This window comes from Leuresthes tenuis, unplaced genomic scaffold, assembly GCF_036924035.1.
Source record: "Leuresthes tenuis unplaced genomic scaffold, fLeuTen1.0.hap1 SCAF_9, whole genome shotgun sequence".
NCBI classification, from domain to species: Eukaryota; Metazoa; Chordata; class Actinopteri; order Atheriniformes; family Atherinopsidae; genus Leuresthes; species Leuresthes tenuis.
The window spans coordinates 33,044,882-33,072,660 of NW_027325363.1; the positions used below are offsets into that span (position 1 = coordinate 33,044,882).

Here is a 27,779-nt window from a genome sequence, read left to right on the forward strand (position 1 = left end):
GGGTTTTAAATTTTCAATGGAGAAAAGTAAAGTAATGTTCTTCTCAAAAAAGAAAATTTGTGAAAATAAAAAGTTAAACTTGTATAGAAAGAACTTAGAGAGAGTAAGCAGCTTTCGATTCTTAGGAATGATAATGGATTCTAGATTAACATGGAAGGAGCATGTGAAGGGAATGGTGGAGAGAAGTAAGAGAGTATTGAATATTATGAGGTGTTTGGCTGGGTTAGAGTGGGGTGCTGATTTTACATAATTAAGATATATATATACATAGCATTAATAAGGTCTAGAATAGATTACGGCAGTGTGGGATATGGATCGGCAGCAAAATCAGTACTCTCGCAATTAGATATAATCCAAGCCAGAGCATTAAGAACTTGTCTAGGAGCAATAAAAACAGCACCAGTACGTTCCCTACAGGTTGAAGCAGGAGAAATACCATTATGGCTCAGAAGAAAACAGCTAATAGCCAACTACTGGGTAAATTTAAAAGGACACAAAGAAGAACATCCAGCAAAGAGAGTTCTGGAAATGTGCTGGGAAAAGGGGAAAGAGAGAAAAAACAAGTTTTGGGTGGGTCAGTGAGGGTTTAGACTAAAGATAAAACACAAGGAATTCAGCCAAACAGTTCTATGGACAGCAATACCAAAATGGATGTTACAAGAAACAAATGTAGACTTAAACATGTGGAACATCAAGGAAAGAAATAAAACAGCAGATCTAGTACAGAAATTATGAAAACTATGTAGAGGAAAAATATGGAGAATATGTGTGTATATATATATATATACTGATGGGTCCAAAGAACAGGCAACAGGAGTAACAGCAGCAGCAATGGTGGTTCCCATTTATAATAGAACAATTTCAAGAAGAACATCAGATCATTTAAGTATATGTGCAGTGGAATTATGTGCAATATTGCTTGCTAAAAAACGGAACAGCAAAAACACATAAGGAAATTCTATATGAAATACAGTTAAAAACATCCAGGTTAATGCAACAGGGGAAGGAAATAGTGTTCATGTGGTTACCAGCGCATATAGGAATAAAAGGAAATGAAAAAGCAGAGAAAGCTGCTAAGGAGGCAGTAAAGAAAGAGGTGGTGGAAATTAAAGTAAAATTATCAAAAACAGAAGGGAAAAGTTTAGTATGGAAAGAAATAAACAATCAGTGGAATCGGTATTAGAAGAATCAGGAAAAAGGAAGACATTTATATAAATTACAAAGTGTAGCAGGAGAGGCAGGGTGTTATGGACAGAACAGAACAGAACAAGTCATTATTAGCAGGATAAGAATAGGACATTGTAAATTGAATAATACACTTGTGATGATAGCATGTCCCAGATATGGAAGGGAGAGGGAAAAAATGAAGATAGGGCTGCAGAGGGCAGGAATAACAGAATGTAATTTGAAAAATATAGTAGAATCTGCTAAGTCTAAAGAATGGAGGAGAATAACAATATGATTCCTGGTAACTACTGGAATAATAAAAAGAATATAGAAAAGAAGAAATAGAAAAAATAGATTTAGTCCAGTAGATGGCGGCATATGCAACACCAAGGATGCCAGCTGCCATTAAAAATCAAAGAAGAAGAAAAAAGAAGACGAAAATCTGGCATGTCCACCGTCACCATCCAGGTTAAGACTGAAATAAGCATAGTACAACAAGAAGCAAGGGCAATAAGACACTGGTATGTGGGGATTTAATTTACAACGAAATGACATTTTGTTTGCATGAATGTTTGGTGTGGGTTCAGACTTCGGTGGGTAGGAACGCGAAGTTTGAAGTCTGTTAGCCCGATTCTTTCATTGGAAGCCCAAGAACAAGCTGGAGAAATCTTAAGTTAAACAGTATTTATTAGTGGTCACATGTAAAGTATATTGTAGCGCTGGACTCGGAGTGACAGAGCAAATTCGTGACAAATTCGTCAGGCCGAGCCCCGATATCCGGAAACATTTCATATTTATATTCAGCTTTATCTCAGAGAGGTTGTACTTACACTCGACTGAGTATTATTGGGGCAGGGTGAAATTGGTTTTATATTCGACATTGGCCAATTTGCCCAATAATAAAGAATTACAGTAGTCCAATCTTGAAGTAACGATTACATGGACTAGTTTCTCTGCATCACCCTGAGACAGGTTCCTGATTTTGGCAATGAAATGATCTGTTTTCACGAAAACCGCACCAATTACCCTCAAGATGGTATCATTTTGTACAGAAAACTAAGACTAAAATTTCACATGCTTTATCAACTAACCAGAATAACGAAGTCTGGCGAAAGAGAAAAGTAACCGCGCTGAATATACGTCTTCCACATCCACACGTCCTCCCTCCCTCGACTCCGCTGGGGTGTAGTGCAGCGGGCACACCAGGGGGCCAGCAGCCCCCCAGCCACCACAGACCCCGAACCAGCAGAACAATTAATTAATCCTCCTGACCCTCCTGCCCCAAACAGCAACCAGGAAGCAGGGGTGTGGGAAGAAGATTCCCCTCACCCTTCTGGCTCTTCAATATTTTCTAATAGTGAGCGATTAAAATTGAGGGGCAGCCAAACTTGTAGAACTGGGAGCGCGGCCCTCTGGGCAGCCTACATACCCAAAGAGCCCCGCCCACCAGATGCCACTCAGTGTAACCACCCCCCAAGACCTAATGTGTGTGTGTGAGTGTGTTTGATAAGTAGTGATGTCTAAGGTGTAATTAAAACAGGGGCGGGGAACTGCAGAGTGCAACCAAAGGGGACCACCTACGTGGCCCCATCCACTACACCCCACCGAACACACACGCCCCCAAAACCCTTCATGTGTGAGTGTGTGCTGTGTACAGGAGCCAGAAGGGAGAGGGGTATGGGGATATACACCGGGGGAGCTACTCTCAGGGACTGGCTGCAATAGGCATCCCCGCTACCTGGGAGCCAACACGGGGCAAGAGGGCCTTATGTCCACCAGGCTCGGGGCCTGCAGCGACCGTATTCCGGGAGCTACTGTACCCCCAGAAGGTACCCAACCCCACCCCGGACCTCTACAAAAAACAAACAAACAACAACATAAAACAAACAAACAAACCACCCGGTCACACCAGTCGCAGCAGCCCGGACCTGAGACCCACCATCACCCAGCCCCCCCCCCCCCCCCCCCCCCCCCCCCCCCCCCCCGGCACAGGCAGGGCCCCCCCGGGCGCAAGGCATGAATGAAATTCAGCCAATTGATGTTTTGAGGAGTCAGACATTGTTTCCATGCTAATATAATCTGAAAGAAAATTTCTAAACTGGTTAATACACAGATTGTTCTTCGCTTTCCAGTTCATGAGAAGTAATGTCCCCTGGTTAACTGACGGGCACGCATCATGTTTTTTCCTCTACAGAAGTTAAGTTGGTCGATTTCACTTCTAAATAAATTTATTTTGCTAGCTTTAACTTTTCGTCTTGCCTCATGTTTTTTGTCATGGTTTCGAGGCAGTTGTGACAGATGATAGTACCACAGCTAGGCTACTTTAATTTAATTTTTTAAAAGTTTAATCTCTTGTGACATGGACGAGAGCTGTCTTGCACATAAAGCCTGCCGGAAAGAGAAGATCAGTGAGCTTCATCCCAGAAACCCACACAACTGATTGTGGGTTTGGATCTTGCTAAGCACTGGAGTGTGTGATTTTTTTTTTTTTATTATTATTTTTTATTTAAAGGGTTGCAGAAGTGACAGTTTCTGCAAATACAAGACTCTTCTCACAAATAAGTGGGAGGCACTCACAGAAGTGACCACAAAGAGGCTGACAATCATGTACTTCAATGGCGATATCTTTTAAAGATGGAATACTTAGAATTGACACAAGCCTTGCTCATCAAGCAGCTACATAAGTTTTGCCTTTTACCTTTTGTGTGAAGCACGCTGCTACAGAATGAACAGATTTGTATTTTCATTAGAAACAAATTAGATATTTTATTTTACAAAAAAAAGTATTTTTTCCATTATTTATTAATTGAATAATAAGTAAGTAATACTTTTTGAAGCACTTAACTTTACAAAAGCTTTGAATGTTCTCTTGAGCTGAAGCACTTTTTTATGTTGAAATAGATTGATATTCATTGAATATAGAATATTTTCCTATTGAACTTTTATTTAATCACCACACTATTGGAAATCTGATCACATCATAAATCAGTATGATAAACAAGTCTTTCACATCATTAACGGATATGTGGCAAGCAACGTTTGTTGCTATCTGAAGTTCATATGTTTTTTACATTTTTCCCCCTTTTTGATCTTAGTTAGATCCTAAATTGCAGTTCACTTGCTAACTTTGTTAAAAATTAAACTAATATTAATCAATACAAATTTATTCAAAGTCTCCCATTTAGCTGGGAAACAGCCCAATCTGGCCACACTGCACAGCAAGTAAAGCTAATGTGCCTATAGTAGCCCTGATGCATACAAGAGTAATGTACACATCAGATTTTTCTATTGACAAACACCTAGTGGCAAGCAGACTGGTGTTTGCGTGATCTTCTGAACTTCAGTTTGGTTATTTTTGTGTCTTGTTTTTTCTGCTTTAGTTCTTTCTAGTTTTCTCGTCATTCAACTAATAGGACTAGGTGTTCAATCCCTAACGATTCTGCACAACACTGTGTCCACTTACCGGCTGTAGCTCAGGAGGAAGCGCACTTGCCTGCAAATTGGAAGTCATCTGTGATTCGACTTCAGGCTTCTCCGGGCCAGATGTTGAAGTGTCCTTGGCCAAGATGGTGAACTCTGTTGCCTATCGATGCGTCCACTGGTTTATGAATGTGTGTGAGTGATTACATCAAAAAGCACTATGTTGCGGGCTATATGAGTATGTGAGAGAATGGGTGAATGTAGCATGTAGTGTCAAGGTGCAATGAGTGGACAGATTGACTAGAAAAGCGCTATGCAAGTATAGTATGGAGTTGTGTTTGAGGGTTTTGGGATGTTTAAACCGATAGTAAAAGAGAATAGAGAGAGAGAGTGAGGAAGGCAGAGTCACGGAGAGGGTCTGGATTGGGCTACCTACTCCCCTGGCAGACAGGGCTGTAGAGTCTACCTCCCCCTTTTTCCACCCTTAAGTAGGAACAGAGGAGAGAAGAATAGAATTAGAATAAGAAGGTTCTATCAGTTCTATTTGAACTTGGAGTTAGGGTGTTTAGATGGTGCCTACTTACTTCCCCTATGACACCTCATTGATTGGGTACCATGGCCTTATTGGGTGTTTTGGCCATTTAATACAAAACACCCTCAGCTGTGGTAGGCCCACCACAGGGTAATCAAATCTGGGCATGTGTTGCCTGGAGACTGAAGTGGTCTTTGGCAGCCCACACAGCGTCTTTTTGTTTCAGCTACAACCTGTGACTGCTTCATTCAGCCACAGTGGAGAGTTATTTGATTATTTTTTTCTGCAGCACCTGCCCTCTGATCCTCAATTTATTTTGAAGCCTTGTGGTGGAGAAGGCTGAAAAAGCCCCTGTAACCCACTTCCACTGGACACGCTCTCATTTTCCAACGTCGCTAATCAGCCTCTTCTGCCAGACCAGCGTACTGCCGCTTCTTTCTTTCAAATGCCTCATCCACGGCATCTTCCCAGGGGACCGTCAGCTCAACAATTAAGATACAGTGGCTGGAGCTGGACCAGAGAACCAGATCTGGATGCAAGTTGGCTAGGTAAGCTTTTGGTGTAGATTAGTCCTGCGTTGGATGGGGAGGGTTTAGTCTGCTGTTTCTCTCCTTCTCAGATAAACGGTATTACCTGTGGCTGGATGTTTAGGGGAGTGGTATTGGTTGATGTTCTTTTGTCTTCAAGTGTTGCAGTGAAGCACCTTAAAACTTGATTGTGGTGCCAAGTATATCTATCTTGTGTTAAGCTTGCCATGCAACCCACCAGGATGTGTTTGAAGGTTGCTTGAGCTTCACAGAAGTGTCAAACTGGATCCTCTCTAAACTAGAGCTGGAGATTGGTTGGAGAGGGCAGAACATCATAGATGATCAGATAATGAAGCTTATTCTGTTAACTTCCATACTCAAAGGTCACACCATTTGATCTTACGCTGTTCTACTGCATCCCACTTCATCCAGTGACCTTGCTGGGATTGTGAGACTGCTCTAGCACATCTGGCTGCTTTGTCCTGGTATCATACTACCTCCACCACCAATTGCTGAGGGCTCCATTCCCATACAGTCTCTACCCTGCTAAGGCATCATGGTAAACCTCTCTCCAATCTTTTGGCGTGGGACAGCGTGGTTTTGTAGATGGTGAGTGGGCTCATGAAGCGGGTCAGCAAACCAAATTCAAAGCACCACAGCTTCAGCTTCCCAGGTAGAGCAGTGTTGTTGATCCTTGTAGGGCCACTAATGATATCTTGCCTAATTTGCTCTACCTGTTTGGAGTCTTTGAGGTCTGCAGTATACCAGCGTCACCAGCCTTTTTAAAAAAATTTTAGACTTTTCCAAGACTGTTGGTATTAGGACACCACTAATGGAGAATCTCTGAGTGGAAACCCGACCTTTGATGATGAAGATGCTTATCTACGATGACGTGATGCCCTAATTATAAGCTCCATTGCCATGATAAAACCTAGGGGGGAGATGGTACAATCTGCCATCTTGCCTATCTCAACATGCTGCCAGGCAGTGGCGATTCACTCTGCTGTTACACAAAGCTGGATGTCTTGAGAGTAGGCTTTGACCAGCATTGTTATTGCTTCTGGAACATGGAAGAAGTTGAAAGTGTTCCACAATATTTCAGGTGGTACTGATCCAAAGGCAGTAGCAAGGTCTAGGAAGACTACATGCAGATTTTTATTTTATTTTTTGGCTACCTGCATCTGGTGCTACACAGTACTTGCATGCTCCAAGCATCTGGGAAAACACATATTCCTGCCTTCTCTAAGTCTTAGTCATTTGTTTTTATTATTTGTTGCTGTCTTTTCTCTAGTCTAGAGTTGTCTTTTTGTTCATAGATTAGTCCTTGGTTGCTCTCTGTTCTTCTTCTTTGTTGGCATTTTGTTTAAGCTTAGTTTGTTTCTGTTTTTGAGTTATGTGTTTCTTCAGTCTGTATTAGTCTAATCTTCAGTTGTTTTTTTTGTTTTTTTGTTTCGTCTTTATTACCTTTTCTTTGATTCAATTCAATTCAGTTTTATTTATATAGCGCCAAATTACAACAATTATCATCTCAAGGCACTTAAATAATGTAGTCCAATTCAAGCCAGTTGGAATTCAATTCATTGTAATCATAATCCAATGAAATCCAAATAATTAATTTCAAAATAATCCAATTCATTCTAATAGAGCCAATTCCAAAAACAATATCCTAGCTAAAGAAACCAACAGATTGCACCGAAACCTGTCTTCAGTCCAATCTCCCGTCCTGAGCGTGCCTGTGGCGACTGTGGAAAGGAACGACTCCCTTTTTACAGGAAGAAACCTCTGACAGAACCAGACTCAGGAAGGGTGGCCATCCGCCTCGACCAGCTGGCGTTTGAGAAGACAGAAAAGAGGGGGGAAAAACAGCACAACACCATTCAAAGGATATCTGTTGGAACAGGGAAACACATAATATAATTTGAGAAATTAAACGGGGGGGCAAAGTGAGGAAAGGTGAGACAGAAGAGGTCTCCCAGCAGTCTAAGCCTATAGCAGTTTAACTATGGGATGTTTCAGGATCACCTGAGCCATCCCTAACTATAAGCTTTATGAAAAAGGAAAGTTTTAAGCCTAATCTTAAAAGTGGAAAGGGTGTCTGCTTCCCGGACATTTATTGGCAGCTTATTCCACAAGAGAGGGGCCTGATAACTGAAGGCTCTGCCTCCCATTCCACTTTTAGTAACTCTGGGAACAACAAGTAAACCTGCAGTTTGGGAGCGAAGTGCTCTGTGAGGAAAATATCTTACAATGAGATCTTTAAGATATGATGGAGCTCGGTCATTAAGAGCTTTATATGTGAGGAGAAGAATCTTAAATTCCATTCTGAATTTAACAGGGAGCCAATGAAGAGAAGCTAAAACTGTAGAAATATGATATCTCCTGTTAGTTCTCATCAGAACTCTGGCTGCAGCATTTTGGATCAGCTGGAGGCTTTTCAGAGAATATGTGGGACAGCCCAATAATAAGGAATTACAGTAGTCCAATCTTGAAGTAACAAATGCATGAACTAGTTTCTCTGCATCACCCTGAGACAGGATGTTCCTGATTTTAGCAATATTACGAAGGTGAAAGAAGGCAGTCCTAGAAACAAGTTTTAGATGTGCGTCAAATGATAAATTCTGGTCAAAAATAACTCCAAGGTTCCTCACTGTAGAACTAGAAGCCAAGGAAATACCATCTAGAGTAACTATATAACTAGACAATTTCTCCCTGAAGCGCTCAGGTCCAAAGAGAACAACTTCAGTTTTGTCTGAATTTTGAAGCAGACAGTTCTGAGTCATCCAGGTCTTTATGTCTTTAAGACAGGCTTGTAGTCTGACCAACCTATTGGTTTCATCTGATTTCATAGATAAGTACAGCTGAGTATCATCAGCATAACAATGAAATTTATGCCATGCTGTCTAATGATGTTACCTAATGGAAGCATGTATAAAGTAAAACAAATCTGTCCAAGCACAGAACCCTGAGGAACTCCATGACTTACTCCGATGTGAGGAAGATTCTTCATTTACAAGAACAAACTGGAATCTGTCAGATAAAGATGACTTAATAAAACCAGCCTCATGTAGTTCATTTAATCCCAATAACATGTTCAAGTCTCTGTAACAGTGATCAATCGTATCAAATGCGGCACTGAGATCCAACAGGACAAGCACAGAAACAAGTCCGCTATCAGAGGCTAAGAGGAGATCATTGGTAACTTTCACCAGTGCTGTTTCTGTGCTATGATGCACTCTGAATCCTGACTGAAACTCTTCAAACAGATTATTTCTATGTAAATGATCACAAAGTTGAACTGCAACTATTTTTTCAAGGACTTGAGACAAAAAAATGAGATTGGATATAGGTCGATAAATAGCCAACACTTCTGAATCAAGAGTAGGTTTTTTAAGTAAAGGTTTAATTACAGCAACCTTAAAAGTCTGAGGTACATATCCTGTCAACAAAGACAGATTGATCAAAATCCAGTATGGAAGTGTCAATTAAGGGGAAAACCTGTTTGAACAGTCTGGTTGGGATTGGGTCTAAAATCATTTAGTCTCGTCCTTTCTTGTCCTAGTTTCTTGCTACACCTTCTATCACTTAGTTTTCCTCAGTGCCCCGGTCATTATCTCCACTGCCACACCTGTGCTTAATGTTCTCAGCTGCATTCATTCAGCAATCACTCTCCTCACAGTATTTAGTCTCGCTGTTTTTTTTTTCAGAATATTCTTGCCGTTAACGCCTCTTATTCTGTTTCATACTTATGTCAAGTTCTGGTAAATTTGTCTCGTCAACTTTGTCTGTATTTTGTTTTATCAAGTTTAGTTTTTATGAATTCCAGCTCTTAATTCTTAAGCTAAGAGCTAAGCAGAGTAGGGCCATAAAAGAGAAAATACTTACCATCTAAAACAACTCAAGCCTGAAACATTTCAGAGGTTTGAGGAAATGCTACAAATGTGTGTTGCATTGTGGTGGAAAGTTCTGTTAACAAAGCACAGTGAATCTGCACCCATGTTTCCTTCCACTTTTCCACGTTTTCTTCAACCAGGTTTATTATGCATCATGAAGGAGAATATCAGCGCTAGGCTGCAACTCTGAAGAAGACTGAACTTACATGAGTACTTGACTACATACAAAGGTGGAGTGTTACACAAAAGTGGTAAATGTGCATGGGATGGATAAGATTCTTACTTGCTTAGCCATCTCAGCTGCGCAGCACATTTACATACACAGCACATTCTTAAGGGGGAGCAGTACATTTTATATCGCAGCATCAGACAAATGACCTACTTTGTCACTATTTTCTTTATGTTCATGTTGCTCCTGATCATTGCAAGCACTGACGCTGGGCAGTGTGTTCTGCTACTCATCAGTCAAGTTTGTCATGAACTGTGTCAGGCTTGTTGGATAGTTTACTGCTGGTTGTGACTTTTGCAAAGATTTAATTTATCGTGAGTGTTTGTGTTTTTCTAGGCTTCCCACTAATTTTTACTGTCCCTTAGTTAAATTAACTGTATTTGTATAGTGCTTTCCTATTCTAATTGACCACACCAAAGCACTTTTACACCACACCACATTTACCCTTTCACACACACAATCGTACATGTCTTAGTCTATACAGTGTTACCAGCTACACAGTGGGTTTTTTTCTTGAACACACATGTACACGAACACACTGATAGACGAATTGGAGGCAACGTGGGGTTCGGTATCTTACCCAAGGAGACTTTGAAATGTGGTGTAGGGAAGCTAGAGTCAAATCACCAACCCTCCAAATGGCAGACGACTGCTCTTCCTCCTAATCTCATTTCTGTTTTGGAATTGGACTGACAGGATTTATTTAAATGAAAAATAAAAGTTTTTATTAAATTATACAATAATTGTACTTGTAATTTTTATGTGGAACACATCAGAGAACGAGAAAAGAATAGGAAGAAAAAAACAAGGAAGAAATACACATGTACACATGCATACAGTCACACAGGTACATAGACATACAGAAATAAAAGAAAAACAAATTAAACTACTAACAGTGCTCATATTAAAATGAAGATGTACTCTTGGGAATGTCACTTATATATTGACCATGTGAAAATGAAATATCTTTACTAAAAGATGAATTGTTAAACACATGACATTTTGGCATAGGCAGGGGTGAAATGATCATTACACTTATAAACAGGGAGAGCGCATTTAAACCTAATGAGCGGACTGACAGGCTTTTGACATTGTCATCATGCGATGACGTATAGCAGTATGGACATTCTTTGACTGTGACAAACAGCTGTCAGATGAACGTTTGCAGAACTGCTATGAAATTTGAGGTTTGAGTGAGAATGAGAATTTGCTCCTCTGTGATTGCCTTTTGAGTAGGTCTTAGCTCCTCTGTTTAAATCCCTCCTTAATTCCACTGTAGGTAAGACCCCAACTTATTATAAGCACATCACATAACCCTACTTAAAAAAAGAAGAAAAGAAAAAAAGTCCCTTCAGACCTTTGAATAATTTTATGTTCCTGCTTTTTCTGTTGCATTGCCATGTATTTTTGGTAATTTTGCCACTTGTCACCGTTTAATCTGTTGTATTCATTTTCTGTTCACAGAACACTGACAGAAGAAAGCAAAAGAACTGAAGGATGAGCTTACTATACAGGTTAGTGATATACTGGTATTGGTTCTGAGACTCAAATCTCAATCGTGATGTTCAATGACTGACTCATTATTCAATTCATAGATATTAAACAGTTTTCAGTCTTCTTCTTAGAGCCACACCTCTGTTGTTGTTCGGTTACAGCTCCTGATGAAGTTTAAGGCGCGACTTAAGGGCCGTTTATGCTTCTCCGTGATTTCGATGACGTAGCTACAACGTGGACCCACCTCCAAAAAATTCTAACTACACGTCGCGTAGACGTGGGCTGCAAGCACTGTGATTGGTCCACTCAGAACGTAATTTCCGACAATTGCTTTTTCCGGTCTTAATGGCTGTATACGGCAAAGAAGCTCGTTGACATTCGAAGTTATCGAAAGTGCATTTGTTCATCCAGGTTGTAAATTCACACCTGTGAATTCACAACCAGTGTTGTAATTTCACCCGTTCCCAGCCTCAACCGGTCGTATAGACCACCTCCGCAAACGTCTTCTCTGTTGCCTGCACTTCAACATTTGCAATATAAGCATTTGTTCTTCAATATTGATGAGCTCCAGCTGCAAATACAGCTGCTCCACCTCGGTTGCCATTGTTTACTGTTGTTAACTCTGGCCGGAAGAAAAAGCAAGGATTCGGCTATAAACCCTGAAACCACACAAACACACAACCACACCTCCCTTGCAGAGCAACGTGTTACCTCGACGTAGAACTTCGAATGCTCAATGACGACGTCACGTTGACACCGTTAACGTTATGGAGGATTATAAACTAGGACTTAATGTCCAATCACTGTTGTGCCTCCAACCACGCACCCCCTGTCAGTCACACTGTTGTAACTGGAGGCGGGTTCAAAGTGCAGCTCGCACATGGAAGCGGAAAAAAGAAAACAAAGAGGCAGTGCCAGCACTAGCAGAGGAGTTGAGAGCAGTGGTGGACTAGCCATCGGGAGCACCAGGACATTTCCCGGTGGCCTGGCCGCTGAACTGGCCCGCTCTGCGATTGCCGATGGTCGGTGGGTCGTCTTGTGGGGACTGGTCTCTGGTTTGGACGGCTGGGTTGATAGAGTCTAACAGCGGAGTAATGTTTCATTAGTTCAGTGTTTCTCAATTCCGGTCCTCATGACCCACTGCCCTGCATGTTTTTGATGTTTCCCTCCTCCACCACACCTGATTCTCGAATAGCAGCACCATTCTCGAATAAAAAAAAAAACACTATTATTAACAGGTCGCCAGTCCATCACAGGGCCACATAGAGACAAACGAGACAAACAACCATGCACGCTCACACTCACTCCTACGGACAATTTAGAGTCACCAATTAACCTGACATGCATGTTTTTGGACGGAGGGAGGAAGCCGGAGTACCCGGAGAGAACCCACGCATACACGGGGACAACATGCAGACTCCACACAGAAAGGCCCCAGGCAGGGATCGAACTTGGAACCCTCTTGCTGTGAGGTGACGGTGCTGGTTACATGCTGCCATTCCGACATCTTAATTTTTTATCAAACGTTCCGTCATTCCGACACTTTTTTCCTCCTATGATCGGAATGGTGGTATGTTTTTTTTTTTTTTTTTTACATACCGCCATTCCGACAGTTCCTTTTAATAGCCTATTTTTTACCCAAAACATTTTGCACTAATGATATGCCGGCGCAAAAACGCCCTAAAGTTTGGCGCACAAACTCTGCACATGCAGAGGCCACAGCCTCGCAAACAAACTTTAATAATCTATTATCAAAATCCCCTGAAATTTCAAATATAAAAATACAGATATTAATGTAACTCTGGCGAGACTGAAACTGATTAAGCAGAAATACAGTGTCAGTGAGCTGTTAGAGCAGCCAGATGGAGCGGAGCTCTCCACAGAGCCCATGCGTCTTTTGCACGCTGTCATCATATGCAAAAGTAATAATTGCAATTACAGATATCACGGCTACTGCACAGGACACAGTTGCGAGCACGCTGCCTTGCCTTGCCAATAGGAGAGGAGAGAAATGACAGCATAGAACGTATAAAACACAACAAAATGCAGTAAAAACGTTTATTCATGTTATTCACGTGAGTTATGAGTACTCGCTCCAATTTTGGGAAGCGCGGATGGGCTTTGCGCATTTGGCACAAACACACAGCCGTTGCGCAAGGCTTTATACAGCCTGTTGATATCTTGAGGACCTAACTGGTCACACCTGGGAGAAAATGTCATGTAGAGAATGTTTTTACATGACATTACAGCTGAACATATAGCTTTCATCCACAAACCAACGTGGGAGAGCCCGAAGACGCATGTGCCAGACGCACATAGGCATGCGTAAAACCAATTTTGACCACTTCATGCTGTTTATTTGCTTTCTTCTGGTTAACTTTCGTTTCTTTTGGATTCTTGTGCGTATTATGGAGCCGATTCGGTCCATGTTTGTAAGCTTTTTTTTTCCTGGATTAAATTTTCGGAAGTTGAAACAAGTGGCATTGGAGTGTGTGATTGAAAACCACCGCGGTCTGCTTCTCCTCCTCCAGTTGCCGAGACTTTGTGTTTTTAATAACGCTTATCTGTAAACAAGTGTTAAACATATAAATTGCACGAACAGAAAGAAGGGACTCACCTGTTGAGTAACCCACATTTCCTTATATGGAAAGCCTTGTCGGAATGGTGGGACGTTTGCATGTCGGAATGGTGGGATGTCGGAATAGCGGGATTTCGGAATGGGTGTTGCCACCCGACGGTGCTAACCACCACACCACCGTGCAGAGAGATGTGGTTGAGATCTTCATATGCCGCCATGAATGGATTGGGGTATTATGTTTGTAACTTGGCAAAAACTTAGTTGATGATGTCCCACAGTGTCTAAAGGTAACAAAGGTGAACTCTCTTAGTACACAACATGAACAGACTCTCAGATCCAACAGTTCAACATCTGGGGTGCAGAGACGCTGACATGTTTCTGATTACACCATGTATCGAACTCCAGTGTGGAATTTAATACAAACTTAAGACTTTAAATGACTGCAACATTCTTTTGTGGGAATGGTCAGTGTGGAAATACCAGATGGGGGATTTCTACATCAAAAAAGAGAAATTTACAACAACCCTTGCCCACGAAAGCATTTTGGGGGAGTTTTCTCAGCCGCTCTTTCTATAGACCTGTGCCATAAATTTAGGTAAATGCATTAATAGCTTAGTGCTAACGAAGCTGAACAAACAATGGACCCTTTCAGGAGAGTATTGGGGGAAACCAGAACAGGACCTTTCTGACCCTATATGGGTCAAAGTAAACAATGGTGACAGTTTGCCCTGACTCTGGCTCAAGCCAGAGACAGCCGCAGCATGGACTTCTCAAAAGGATCTCACCCAGAATCACTTTTTAGCTGAATCTTGAAACTGTATTAATTGTGCTTTATATCTTTGTACAAGTTCTTTCATGTTCTCAGTGATATCACAAGCTGCATTTTAATACCTTTTTCATGATCGTACGTGGAACGATACGGAAGATATTATTATTTTGGAAAATGACTAATCAGCTTATTGAGCCACATTGCCCCCGAGTGGTTCTTAGTACTGAATAGTCAAACCCAAAATGAAATCAGCAACTTGCATATGACATGTGACATTTATATGAAATAATGCAACTGTTAGCCAATGCTTCAGCTGTTTCTTATTGTATTATGTGTGTTTAACACAGGAAAATAACATTGTTTGGTTCGTTATTCATACGTCATAATTTTACAGATATCCATCTGAATTTTGAGACTCGTAACCATCATGTTATGTTATGTTTGCTGTCTTTATATCCTAAGTTTATGCTATATCTTTACCCTTTATATCTTAACAAGTTATGGTGTTTTTAGAATCCTCTGAACAAATGTTTATGAGACGGAGGAATGCAGGAGTCGAATTCCTTTGAGGCACCCTCGTTGCAGGTTGCCTTACAAAATACGCCCAGGCAGACATCACAACAGTTTCAGGCATACCATTGGCTGAAAGTGTAGTGTAAGCCTACGTCATGCACTGCCTCTGCGAATCAAACTCTGGAAACCGTGAGGAAAAGTCAGAATATTGAATTGAATAAAGAATAGAGAATAGAGAATAGAGATGAGAAGATGAAGAGCAGAGAGTTTTAAGATTGATGGAATGAGAGTCTGGTGGAGAGTCTTTGGAAATGGCAGGAGAGGAAGATGAGATGGAAGAAGAAGGTCCGAACAAAGACAGAAAGAGAAGAATGTAGTAGAAAGATACATTTTGCGTTTTTGTTTTTGTTCATCCTGTCTCCTCTCTATAGCACGTTTGAAACTCTGCTGCTCCTCACCTATTTTTGATCACCAAAAGGAGCCAGAGTTCAGCTTGTCAACCTTTTTGTCAATCTTTGGTGAATTTAAGTTCACCTCATCAGAGTTGGTCAGCAACCAAAACCAACTCGACCCTTGGACAATTTTGTCATTATTTGCGGTGAATTCCGACACACCACCCACTTGTCTTCAAGCAACCAGAAGCGCTCCAGCGCAGGAAAGCGACTGGTCCAGTCCCTGAAAGTCAACCACAACGAAGGCTGTGAGACACGGAACCGAGAGAGACCCAGTGGGACCCGCTGGGGATGACCTGTGGTTCGGAGCTGACCTAACCGTAAGATCTGCCCTGTTCTTACATTTCAGACGATATGCGGTGGGTGTCGAGAGAATTCACTGTTAAAATGATAAATTAAACCAAGCTGTTAACCTTTTAAATTCAAATAGTAACAAACCTAGACTATTTAAATGATTCCGGTATCCATTCATCCCCTCCCCTTAGTTCTTTTCAATTCACTAAGTGTTTCTTATGTAATCATCCATATTCAAAGCATTTGTCCTGTTGTCTTAAGGTTCATGTCTTTGGTCATGTCATTTTAATAAATGGTTCAATCAACCGGTTTTTGTGTATGTGTTCTTTACGTATGCGTGAGTCCAACAAAACGAGAATTCACGAGTAGCGACTAAATGATACTGGAATTTATTAATTATTAATTAATAATTGATTATTGATTTAACATACCAGAGTCGTAAGATCTCGTAAGTCTTTTTCCTTCGATTGAAGGTGGTGCCCTAAAACGAGGTAAAATAAGGCTGATTCAGATAGTGAGAACTTTTGGATAAATCCTTATATCTTATCACATCACGCTACGTATGTCCGCTATATATATATTGTTGGTGCCTCGTGTGCCGGCTATATATAATTTGGCTACAACCATTTATTGTTATCAAGCACCCCCCCCCCCCCTTCTTTAACTGTAATCTCTATGTCTATATGCTTTTTCCATTTTTTTTTCAGCATTTAAACATTTGCACCTCAGTCCTTTTGAGTGACTGTGATTGCTTAGGAAAAACAATCCAGAGTGTTAACTTTATAAGAAGGCCAAGTTTAAGTATTCATTTCATGTGGTACAAGAACAGCTCTCAATTGTTTTGGGTGTGCAATCGATAGATATTTTAGGTAAATTAACCCAAAATAGGAAGGAGTTAAATACTTTGTGATCAGAGGCATCGTTCTCAAGGTATCTTTCTGTGGTCTCAAGGCTTACAAAGGTTATCACCGTCTTACGTTTTGGTCATGGCTAAACTGTTTGAGAGTTTTTGTTACACATACTGCAGGATGGTTGACATCATCAGCTGGGTTCCATGTGCACACTGACAGTAATGTCACAGCCAGGTAATCTCAAGCTAACACATCTTGGCCATGGAAATAGTCAGAAAATCAGAAAGACAGTGAGCTACAATCGAGTTTTTAATCATAGCAAGGTGTCCTCTGACCTAGACAAATAACATTTCTCGAAGAGTACAATGCTTTAAACTGGTTTAAGTTCTATCTCGAGGACAGGAAATATTTTGTTGGTAACTGTGTCTCAGACCAAATGGATATGACCTGTGGGGTTCCCCAGGGATCACTCCCTCAGTTAATTATTCCATCTGTACATGCTTCCATTCGGCCAGCTAATATGCAGCTATAATTTGTCCTACCACAACTATGCGGATGACACTCAAATCTATGTGTCACTGATAGCAGGAGAACACGGGCTTGTAGATACAATGTGTCACTGCATCGAACAGATCAGTGTGTGGATGCAAAATCATTTTCTCCAGCTAAACTCAGACAAAACTGAAATCATTGTCTGTGGCCCACAGAAACAAAGAGAAAGTGTTATCGGTCACCTTGAGACTCTCTCTCTAAAACCTAATAATCAAGTTAGAGATCCAGGGGTAATATTGGACTCAGACCTGAACTTTAACAGCCACATTAAATCAATAACATCAGCAGCTTTTTACCATCTAAAAAACATTGCCAGAATCAAAGGAATAGTGTCTAAACCAGACTTAGAAAGACTAATCCATGCATTTGTCTCCAGTAGGTTAGACTACTGTAACGACCTGCTCACTGGGCTCTGAACGGGCTGTAAGACAGCTGCAGTACATCCAGGATGCTGCTGCTCAAGTCCTGACTTGAACCAGGAAATATGACCATATAAGTCCAGTGCTCAGGTCTCTGCACTGGCTTCCTGTCACTCAGAGAATAGACTTTAAAACAGCTCTGTTTGTGTACAAGTCTCTTTGTGGTCGAGCACAAAAGTACATCTCTGACATGTTAGAGGCATATGAACAGGAGGGGTCTCCTGCTGGTGCCCAGAGTCGGGACTAAACAAAGTGAGGCTGCGTTTCAGTTTTATGCTCCTAAAATCTGTAACAGTCTTCCACAAGATGTGAGACAGGCCTCAACTCTGACAATGTTTAAATCCAGGCTGAAAACAGTTCTATTTAGCTGTGCAGATGTGATACCCACAAAATAAGTGTTTTGTTGAGATATTATTGTTTAATTTCCTCGGAGAGTCACTTTTTAGTTTATTGCTATTGTATTATTTTATTGTAGTATGTCCAATTCAGAACAAGAAGTCATCCAGAGAAACACACAATAACATGCTGTTGCATGAAATGGACACTAGTTGGCAGCACATACCAGCAGCGTCACCTGGGCTCTTTGAAATGCTTCGCGAGTGTGAATGAGCAACAGTTGTCCTGCTTCGCTGATTTCTGCTTGATATTTCCAGGTTGGTTACTCACTCACTTTTCTGTGACTAAAGATGTTTATAAGCTAATATGAATCCATGGTGATGTGTGGTCCATAAGCTAAAAGATCGCTAAGTGTGTAAATAAAGTAAAGTGTCGCGGGTACGTGACGATTGCATTTGAGAAAATGGCGTCCGACGCCGTAGCCAAACGGTTACTTTCTTTTGTTTCTTTCGGCTCCTGGGAATTTGTGGGTTATTATTGTATGTGTATAAATTAGTTGTGTGTGTGTGTGTGTGGTACATTGCTCGGAAGGTCGAAACAAATGCTAATGTGAAGTTAAATGCCAGCTACGGCTGTATTCTTGATGGAGAGCGCACAGCTAAAATTGGAAACAATGATAGAGTTCGAGTTCACGGTTAAAGCGGCAAGCTATGAGCCAGTGTAATAGGTAGGAAAATGCTATATTTAGTTTTTATGTAAACTGGCACACTCTTTATTTTTTTGTAAATAATTTAATTATTCATATATGTATTTGCAATTGACATTTATTACACTTCACATACATCGAAGTAGTATATAGTTACGCCATAGGTGGTGCTCTAGTGCTGCTGTGGATTTCACTAGGGAGAATAGCTACCTGGCTCCGCTCATGCGCAGCTCAGAAATAAACTAGCATGAGCAACGCTAACTCTTGTGCTCTCCTTGTTAATTCACAGGTACGGTAAAAATGAATGTTTCGGTATTCAGCATAATTGCATAACTAAGGTGAATGCTTCCTCAATTACTCTGTAAGGTTACGAGATCATTTTGAGTCGAATGTGTTTTAAGTTTAGTTTTGAGTTAATTGTCCCGACGTGTGTCGGCGAGGTGAGTTGTTTTCATCTACTTAGTTTCACTGAGTGTTGGTGGTAAGAATTTAAGCAACAATAGCGATCTGTAACATGAGAAATGTGTGAAACTCGTTAAAAGTGATCTGTCAGCGGCGTCGAAGCTGTAATCCGAAACGTCAGGTTCAAACGACACTCGCGGGTTATGGCGTGTTATCGCCATTTTGTTAAGTGTCGTCCATACGTGTGTGAAAGAGAGAGATGGTAATTGTATTGTACAAATGTTTATATGATGTTAGTGTAGGATAAGTGTAAGTAGGATTGTATGTGTATGATGTGAGTTAATTAATTCAGAAGGAAAAGTGAATATGTATTGTGTTGAGGCATATTACAAGTTAAACCAATTTCTTTTATGAAATATGAGTTTATATTTTGCATTGTATCAGAAATAAACTAGCATGAGCAACGCTAACTCTTGTCCTCTCCTTGTTAATTCACAGAGTTGGTACATGTATACCTTGGCTACGCAGTGCTCTCTAGCCTGTGTAACCCTTGCTGCTGGTCCAGATTTCCCCTAGGTCTAGTACCGGTAACAATTGGGGGCTCGTCCGGGATTGTTTAGAGCAACCACCTGGTGAAGTGAGTGCTGAGACGACGTGAACCTGTGCCCAAAGCTTTAGGGAAGGCTGCAACCCAGTGCGTCATCCAGAGAGCAGAAGCCGCGAGTGTAACGTCATAATGGCCACTGTCACCCCACGGCGGATGCTGATCTTCAAGATCCAGAAGAGTCTTTCGTATTTGAGTGTCAACCAGCTACAGGAAGTTGTGAGCTGGATTGAAGATGGAAGCACCACTCCCGACGTTGATGACGTCAGTAAACCAGAACTATATGACTTCATTGTTGACTACCTCCGAAGCAAGAAATTGAGCACCATGGAGGATGAAGGTATGAGCCAACTCCTCCTCCTATACGACCTGCTGAGTGACCTGCTGTCCACAGACATCGAAGGAAGTGGAGCTGTCCAGACCACGCCTAAAGCAGCAGAGGCAACGGCCCATGAAGAGCGATGCTCCACTCCGCCTCACCCTGACCACAACCATCCAGACATTCCCACACCACCATCGCAGATGAACGGAGAAACTCACTTGCCACCGCCAAAATTATCGGACAGAGATGCACACATCAACCCACCTTCAGCACCTCTAGGAAGAGACATTGGTCTGCCACCAAGGAACCTTGCCACTTCGACATCAGCTAGACCACTTACAGCAGGTGGCATCCTCCATGGTAGAGTGAGTACATCCTCCAGTTCAGGAGATCAGGTACTGAGGGTGAATGATTTTGCAGCTATGCTTCCACGCAGAGAGTTTAAGCTACATGATGGACAAATCTCTGATGTTGGGTCTGACATGTCTTACAGTAACCTTTGTAAACAAATAGATGAAGGGATACAGGAATGTTTTACTGAGTCAGAGATAATTCACACTGTGATTAAAGTCATAAAACCTGGTACCTTCAGAGAAATGTTAACAAACAAAAGTGACTTAACTGTTGATCAACTCAAGCGGTTTCTCCGTGCACACATCGGAGAGCACTGAGCACTCTGGCCAGAGCACTGAGCTTTTTCAAGAGCTAAGTAATGCCAGACAGCAAGATAAAGAGAGCCCACGACAATTTTTGTACAAAATAATAGGTTTAAAGCAGCGTGTTTCGTTTGAGTCACAACAGCCGGGTGCAGAGTTTAGTTACGACAAAAAACTCATTCAAGGCACCTTTCTCCACACACTTTACCAAGGGTTAAATGAGAAAAGCAGTCATGTTCGACAAGATCTTAAACCTCTTCTCACAGACTTACAGGTTACCGATGACCATCTCTTAGATCAAATAACCAAGTCTACTAGTGAGGAGACAGAAAGACTGAAACGCCTTGGCACAGTAGCTAAGAACTGACCAGTGACTGTAAATGCTGCTCAGCCTGACAGTAGTGACTCCACTAAGCAAACCCAAGTTGACACTGAATTACAGGCTAATCGTGCTGCTATTAGAGAACTGACTGTCAAAGTTTCCTCCCTGACAAAACACTTGGCCCAAATGGTGAAGCCTACTGACAGTGCAGCCTCAGGTGACCCCTGCTCAACTGCAGCCCGTCCTCAGCCACCAACATCTGAAGCCCGAGGCAGATGCAGCAACTGTGTCCAGCAGAGTAAGATGAGCTGCCCCCACTGCTTTGTATGTGGCCAAGCTGGACATCGCGCTATCGGCTGTCTTCAAAGGATGTCGGGAAACGGGCCAAGATCACTGGACAGGGGCAGCCAGGGATCGTGACAGCTAAGGGGGCCCCAGCACGAACCAGCCACTCTAAAACAACCAGTTCTGTAAAGGCAAACATACAATGTCAATCACTAACGAGAAAGCACTTGGCACAGCTCATAGGAAAGCGATGCATGGTTTCATGTGCTATTAATGGAGTCCCTCGTAAAATGCTGCTTGACTCAGGGGCTCATGTGACGATGGTGGGGAGAACATGGATGGAAGAAGCACTCCCCAATGTCCAAATCCAACCACTAGGTACCCTCCTTCTCGGTGAATCTCTGGAGATTTCTGCAGCCAATGGCACAGATGTCCCCTTTGATGGATGGGTAGATGTTGAACTCCAGGTTGGTAGCAAGAACTATGGACATGTCACCATCCAAGTGCCAATGTTAATCAGCAAGAACTGCCTTAGTTCTCTTCTTCTGGGCGTAATGTGATAGCTGAGATAATCAAAGAACAGAGAGAGGGTGCTGATATTTCTGTGTTGCTCAAAGAAGCTTTAAGTATCAGTGACAGTGCAGTGGAAGCCCTAGTTTCTGCCCTCCAGGTTTTGACCCCAGATGACGCAGATGAGTACAGTGTGAGGACAGGGAAGAGAGGTGTAACTATCCGTGCAGGGCAAATCTGTGAGGTGTAGAATCAGGGAATGGCCAGAGGGGCGGGGCTATGCTTTTTCAACCCAACTTAGTGAGTAATTGTCCTGAGGGTTTGGAATTGTTTCCAGCGGTCGTAGATGTTCCAAGGGGGTTCACTAAAATTGTCAAAATTCCTGTACAGAACGCCACTAAACATGACATCTATCTCACAAAGAGAACAGTTTTAGGAACACTGGAGGAAGTTATTGAAATAAAGCCAGTTAACTGTTTTCCAGGTAGCTCAGAGCAGGGACAGAGCTATGTCCCGTTCCACCGTACGAGAACGTAGGTGAGGTCAGGGCTCTCCTAGGTTTTCTAGGTTATTACAGAACATTCATACAGGACTTTTCTAGGATAGCCAGGCCACTGTTTAAGCTAATAGAGAATCCTAGTGAGTCCAGCCAGAGAGCCACCCCAGTGAGACCGAACAAGACTAAGTTAAAGAGCCCAAAGAATGGTCAGCTTTCATCCAAAACAGCTGTCCAGTGGACACAAGAACACAGTGCTGTAGTGTCGTGCCTTGTTGACATGCTAACCAGTCCACCCATTTTGGTCTATCCAGACTATAACTTGCCCTTTGTCCTTCACACTGACGCCTCAAATGAAGGTTTGGGAGCAGTACTCTAGCAGCAACAGGGAAACAAACTCCGTGTTATTGCTTATGGCTCCAGGACACTTACGCCTGCTGAGAAAAACTACCATCTCCATTCGGGCAAACTGGAGATCCTGGCGTTGAAGTGGGCAATCTGTGATAAATAGACCTCACCTACGTTCTTTGGTTCTCTATCTTTCAAAAGCTGAACTGCCTCAAGATCTTTAGGGTCTATCTGGACACCTTCACGAGTCACTAAGCGCCCTAAATACCTGACTTGACTTTTGAACAGTTACCTCTATTATGCCCCCACCTTCACTGTATACACTGATAACAATCCCCTTACCTATGTTTTGAGTACGGCCAGGTTAAATGCAGTTGGACATCGTTGGGTGGGTGAATTAGCTGATTTTCATTTCACCATTAGGTATCGGCCAGGCAAGTCAAATGCAGATGTTGACACACTATCACGAACCCCAGTGCATATTGACAACCACTTAAAAGAATACACAGAGCCAATGCCCCCTGATGTAGTCGCTGCCATTTGGCAGGGGGACAAAGCTGTAAAGGACAATAATGTGTCATGGGTGGCCGCGTTACAGTTACAGTCTGATGTGGATGGCACAGCTCCTGAAGGCATTCCAGTTATCACTCCAGAATGTGTTAGAGCTGCTCAAAAGGAAGATGCTCCCATCTGTGAAGTGATTCACCTAAAGAAAATAGGATGGAAACCCCAGGATAAAGGAAAAACACAAATGGGACCAGAGACACACCGACTGATACATGAATGGAACAGACTCAAACTTGATGAGGGAATATTATACAGGCAGACAGGACAGCGGAAACAGTTGGTTCTTCCCAGTAAGCTGAAGGCAACTGTGCTAAAGCACCTACATGATGACATGGGGCTTGTTGGTGAAGACAAAGTCACCCATTTGGCTCGAGAAAGATTTTATTGGCTATTTATGCAACGTGACATTGAAAACTATGTCATATGCCAGTGCAGGTGTATAAAGCAGAAACGGCCTAACGTCCCTGAGAGAGCACCTATGGGCTCAATCACAACCAGTGCCCCTTTTGAACTAAACTCTGTTGACTATCTCCATCTTGAACCGAGTAAGGGTGGTTACGAGTACATCCTAGTCCTGGTAGATCACTTTACACGTTTTGCTCAAGCGTACGCCACCAAGAACAAGGCAGGAAGAACAGCAGCTGAGAAGATCTTTTATGACTTCATTCCACGCTTCGGTTATCCTGAGAGGCTTCATCATGATCAGGGGCGGGAGTTTGAGAACAGCCTTTTCCAGAGACTTCAACAGCTGTCAGGAATTGCGCACTCCCGAACCACTCCCTACCACCCGCAGGGGAATCCTGTCGAGCGGTTAAACAGGACTCTTCTACAGATGCTGCGTACCCTGCAGGAGGAGAAGAAAACAGAGTGGAAGGATCACCTAGCCCATATAGTCATCGCATATAACTGCACTAGGCATGAGGCGACAGGTTACTCACCATTCCTTCTCTTATATGGGAGAGCTCCTCGCTTGCCTGTGGATCTGCTCTTTGGTTTGAAATCAGAAGAAGAGCCACAGTCTCGACAAGAATACGCACAGAAATGGGCTTCTCGCATGCAGGAGGCATACAAGATTGCATCAGACAACAGTGGATAACGCTCAGATAAGGGAAAGAAATATTATGACCGGCACGTTAAAGGCATTGTGCTGCAGCCAGGAGATCGGGTGCTTGTCAGAAATCTGTCAGAGAGAGGTGGTCCAGGCAAACTTCGGGCTTACTGGGAGAGGAGGATTCATCGTGTTGTTGAAAAGATGGGAGATGGACCGGTGTACAGAATTCAGCCAGAAACAGGAGATCGAACCCTCCGTGTCCTGGATCATAATCTCCTGCTACCTGTTAATGATTTGCCCTTAGAACAAGATGTGCAGAGTCATTGTGCACCCAGGAAAAGACAAAAACAGAGAGACAGTCACATAAACAATAATGACAGGAGTCTGAACACTCTGGTGAAGAGGAGGAATATACATATTGTCTCCGGTCCATACTAGTGTACGAGAGGAAGAGAATCAGACCCCCAATCGCTCAGTCTAACCTGCAGAATGAACTCAGTGCTGTAGCCCCAGAGTTCCATCCAACGAGATCTGTACTAGAAGGTGCTCCAATGCACAATTAGTTTGTGTTCATATAGAGTAAATGTGAAATAGTTTTAACTGCAAGAGAGATTCATTCTGTTATATTCTGTGAGCGCTTAATGTACTTTGCATACTTTATGTACAGTTATGTAAAGAGAACACTCTTTTAAGGAGAGGATAAAGAGGATGTGTGTAAGAGTGAAGTGCATACATGGTTGACGATAGACTGATGACATGATTAAAAGGGAAAATGTTTCTTTGGTGTAAAACTAATTTTGATAAGTCTATTTTGTAGAAACATGTAAAAGTAGACATTTAATGTGAATGTTATCTAAAATGGTTAATCCTAATGCTGTAATGCAGACAAAATAATTCATGATTGCAGTGAAAAAATAAAAATGAATGTGAGAATAAAACGATAATCCGATGAATGGAGAATGAGCAACAGTTGTCCTGCTTCGCTGATTTCTGCCTGATATTTCCAGAAAACTCCTATCAGAGGGTTATCTATATATCTGTCAGTGGGGACCAAGCCGGGACCCGCTACACATATGATAACTGAAAGTATTCTATCTGCACTATTTGCATTTAATTGAATTGGTAATTTTTTGTGCTTTGGAATGATTTTATCTGCCTTCTTGTGATTTTATGTCGCTGTAAAGCACTTTGAATTGCCTCGTGTACGAATTGTGCTCTACAAAAAAATGCCTTGCCTTACAAATGGTAGTTAGCCTAATTTGGAGGAACTCGTAAGTATTCATTCAGTTATCTATAACAGAGTTTACTGTATTTTTAATTTATGGAGGAATCGGAGCGTTAACCTGAAACATCAATGCGCAAGCCCCCCCCTTTCTTACTGTACCATTTATCAGACTTGGCCATGCCTTTGTGTTTTCCAGATCGAAAAAGAAGTTGCTCACATTAAGTTGGTGGAAAAGGTGGATGGATGTTTCTCTCAAGACCTTCAGCTTCACTTCTTCAAATCCAGGTGCACAACTCGGTTTGAATCTGTGTTGCCTTTTGATGATAATGACAGCATACCATTGTCTTAACCATGTCCTTAAAAGTCAAGTGGTAGCAACTGCAGCAAAAAGTTAACTTTACAGTTGTAAGTTGTAATTTAAGAGCCATTTTGAGTTACAAAGATATATGACTTGACAACTCATGAAATGTGGTCTTAACTTCGTCTAGGTCACAAAAGTAAGCAAACACAATGTGATTAATCAATACACTGTCTATGTTAATGTACAGCTTTTTTTTTGTTTTTACTAATATTCATTTGTTTAAAAAAATTTAGTTATTGAAATAATACGGTATTATTCCCTGAAGAAATTATTTTGCTGCATCATAAATTTTTATTAGATTATTAATGTTACATCGACTCAGAATCATTAATGGTTTTTAGCACTGCCTCAGGGTCTGTAGGTGTGGAAGTCTTTTTAGTCACTTGATGCATTACTTGAAAAACAAGTTAAGAATGATTGCTCTGTCTCATAAATCATACTCCCAACTACTCACACTAATACATTAAGACCTGAAGCAACATATGCATTTTTAAAATCTTTCTAGCCTCATATGTTTGTGTTTAATAATTTTCAAGGCACATGTACATATTTTATAATTTAAAAAAACTGTATATCGGTCAGGGAAAAAAGTCAGACCCACTAACATTTGAGAATTTCTTTGCATCTTGTTAGACAGCAATCTGATGCAAATCCCTCTGCCTATTGAAAAATTAGATTGCATCAAAATAGTTACGAGGAAAGAACAGGAGGCAGTGGTAATGTCAGATCTTTGCCTATACTCTTTCTATATTTTGTCATCTGATAAGTCATTGCTCAATGGGTAGGTCTTCCACTCAACCCACTTGATGCTGTCCCCAGCCCCTCCATGTGTCAAAACACAAGAAGTATTAGACTGAACCACACATTTCCACATTCTCATATGTGGTGTGTGACTGTAAAAATTTCTTTATTTGTAGAGCGCAAATTTGAAGAAATATTAAGCCCTTTGTGTGAGTGTGTTTGTTTGTGTAGGTGAATGTGAAACAATGAAAAGCAGTTTGTAGAATTTGAACAGAAGGAAAATGTTCTTTTTAAGAGTAGATAATTTGCTGTTTGATTTTCCAAGATTTGGAACACAAATATTCCTTTGTGCTGTCTAGCACTTGAAAGCGCATTAACTGGGCTGGATTTTAGCCGTTCCTATGTAATAATTAGTACTTGCTGCAGTGGCCAAGTTGTCGCTGCCGGTCCTGGGGTTGGTTGATCTCGAGAACTTCTATATATTATTTGAAGCTTTCTTTTTCCAGGATGTAATGTCTATGCAACATACAATGCTTCAATGCTTTTCATAAAACAAGAATTTGGTGCACAAGTTTGAATTTATTTAGGAGTTTCTGTAATCCACAAATGTTTACATACAATTACATACAAGCTCAAATATATACATACGCCCCATCTAATATTTGGTTAGATGTCCTTTAGCAAGTTTTACCTCCACCAGATGCTTTTTGTAGCCATCATCTTGCTTTTGGCATAACTCCAACTGTATATTTGAGCACTCTTCTTGCAGAATTGGAACAGTTAATTTAAATTGGTTGATATCCAGGCACAGACCTTGCGCTTAAGTATAGTCCACAACACTTCAATAGGGTTGAGGTCAGGGCTTTGGGCAGGCCATTCCAGAATGTTTGAGCTTAATGTTAACCTGCGTTATCCATTCTGTAACCAGTTTTCATTGGTGTTTGGGGTCATTATCCTGTTGGAACACCCAATTGTGTCCAAGTTTCAACCGTCGAACTGTTGATTTAAGGTGAAGTTGAAGAATTTCGAGATAGTCCTCCTCCTTCATTATTCCATCCACTTCCATACCATGGGCAGTGAAACAGCCCCAGAGCATGATGTTACCACTATGTTTGACAGTTGGTACAGTGTTCTCATCTTGACTTCTTGTCGTTGTAGCC

General features: G+C 41.6%; 1 protein-coding gene across 1 annotated transcript in view; it reads left to right on the top strand.

Annotated features, from left to right (window-relative positions):
* The first annotated feature begins 1,597 nt into the window (after window positions 1–1,597).
* The window catches only part of nlrx1 (NLR family member X1), a 104,474-nt gene continuing 78,292 nt past the window's right edge, over window positions 1,598–27,779 (top strand). The window contains exons 1-3 of the mRNA XM_072393131.1: window positions 1,598–1,688; window positions 11,230–11,279; window positions 25,714–25,802. Of these exons, the coding sequence (XP_072249232.1) occupies window positions 11,263–11,279; window positions 25,714–25,802 (106 nt within the window). The 5' untranslated portion in view covers window positions 1,598–1,688; window positions 11,230–11,262. The remainder of the gene's footprint in view (window positions 1,689–11,229; window positions 11,280–25,713; window positions 25,803–27,779) is intronic.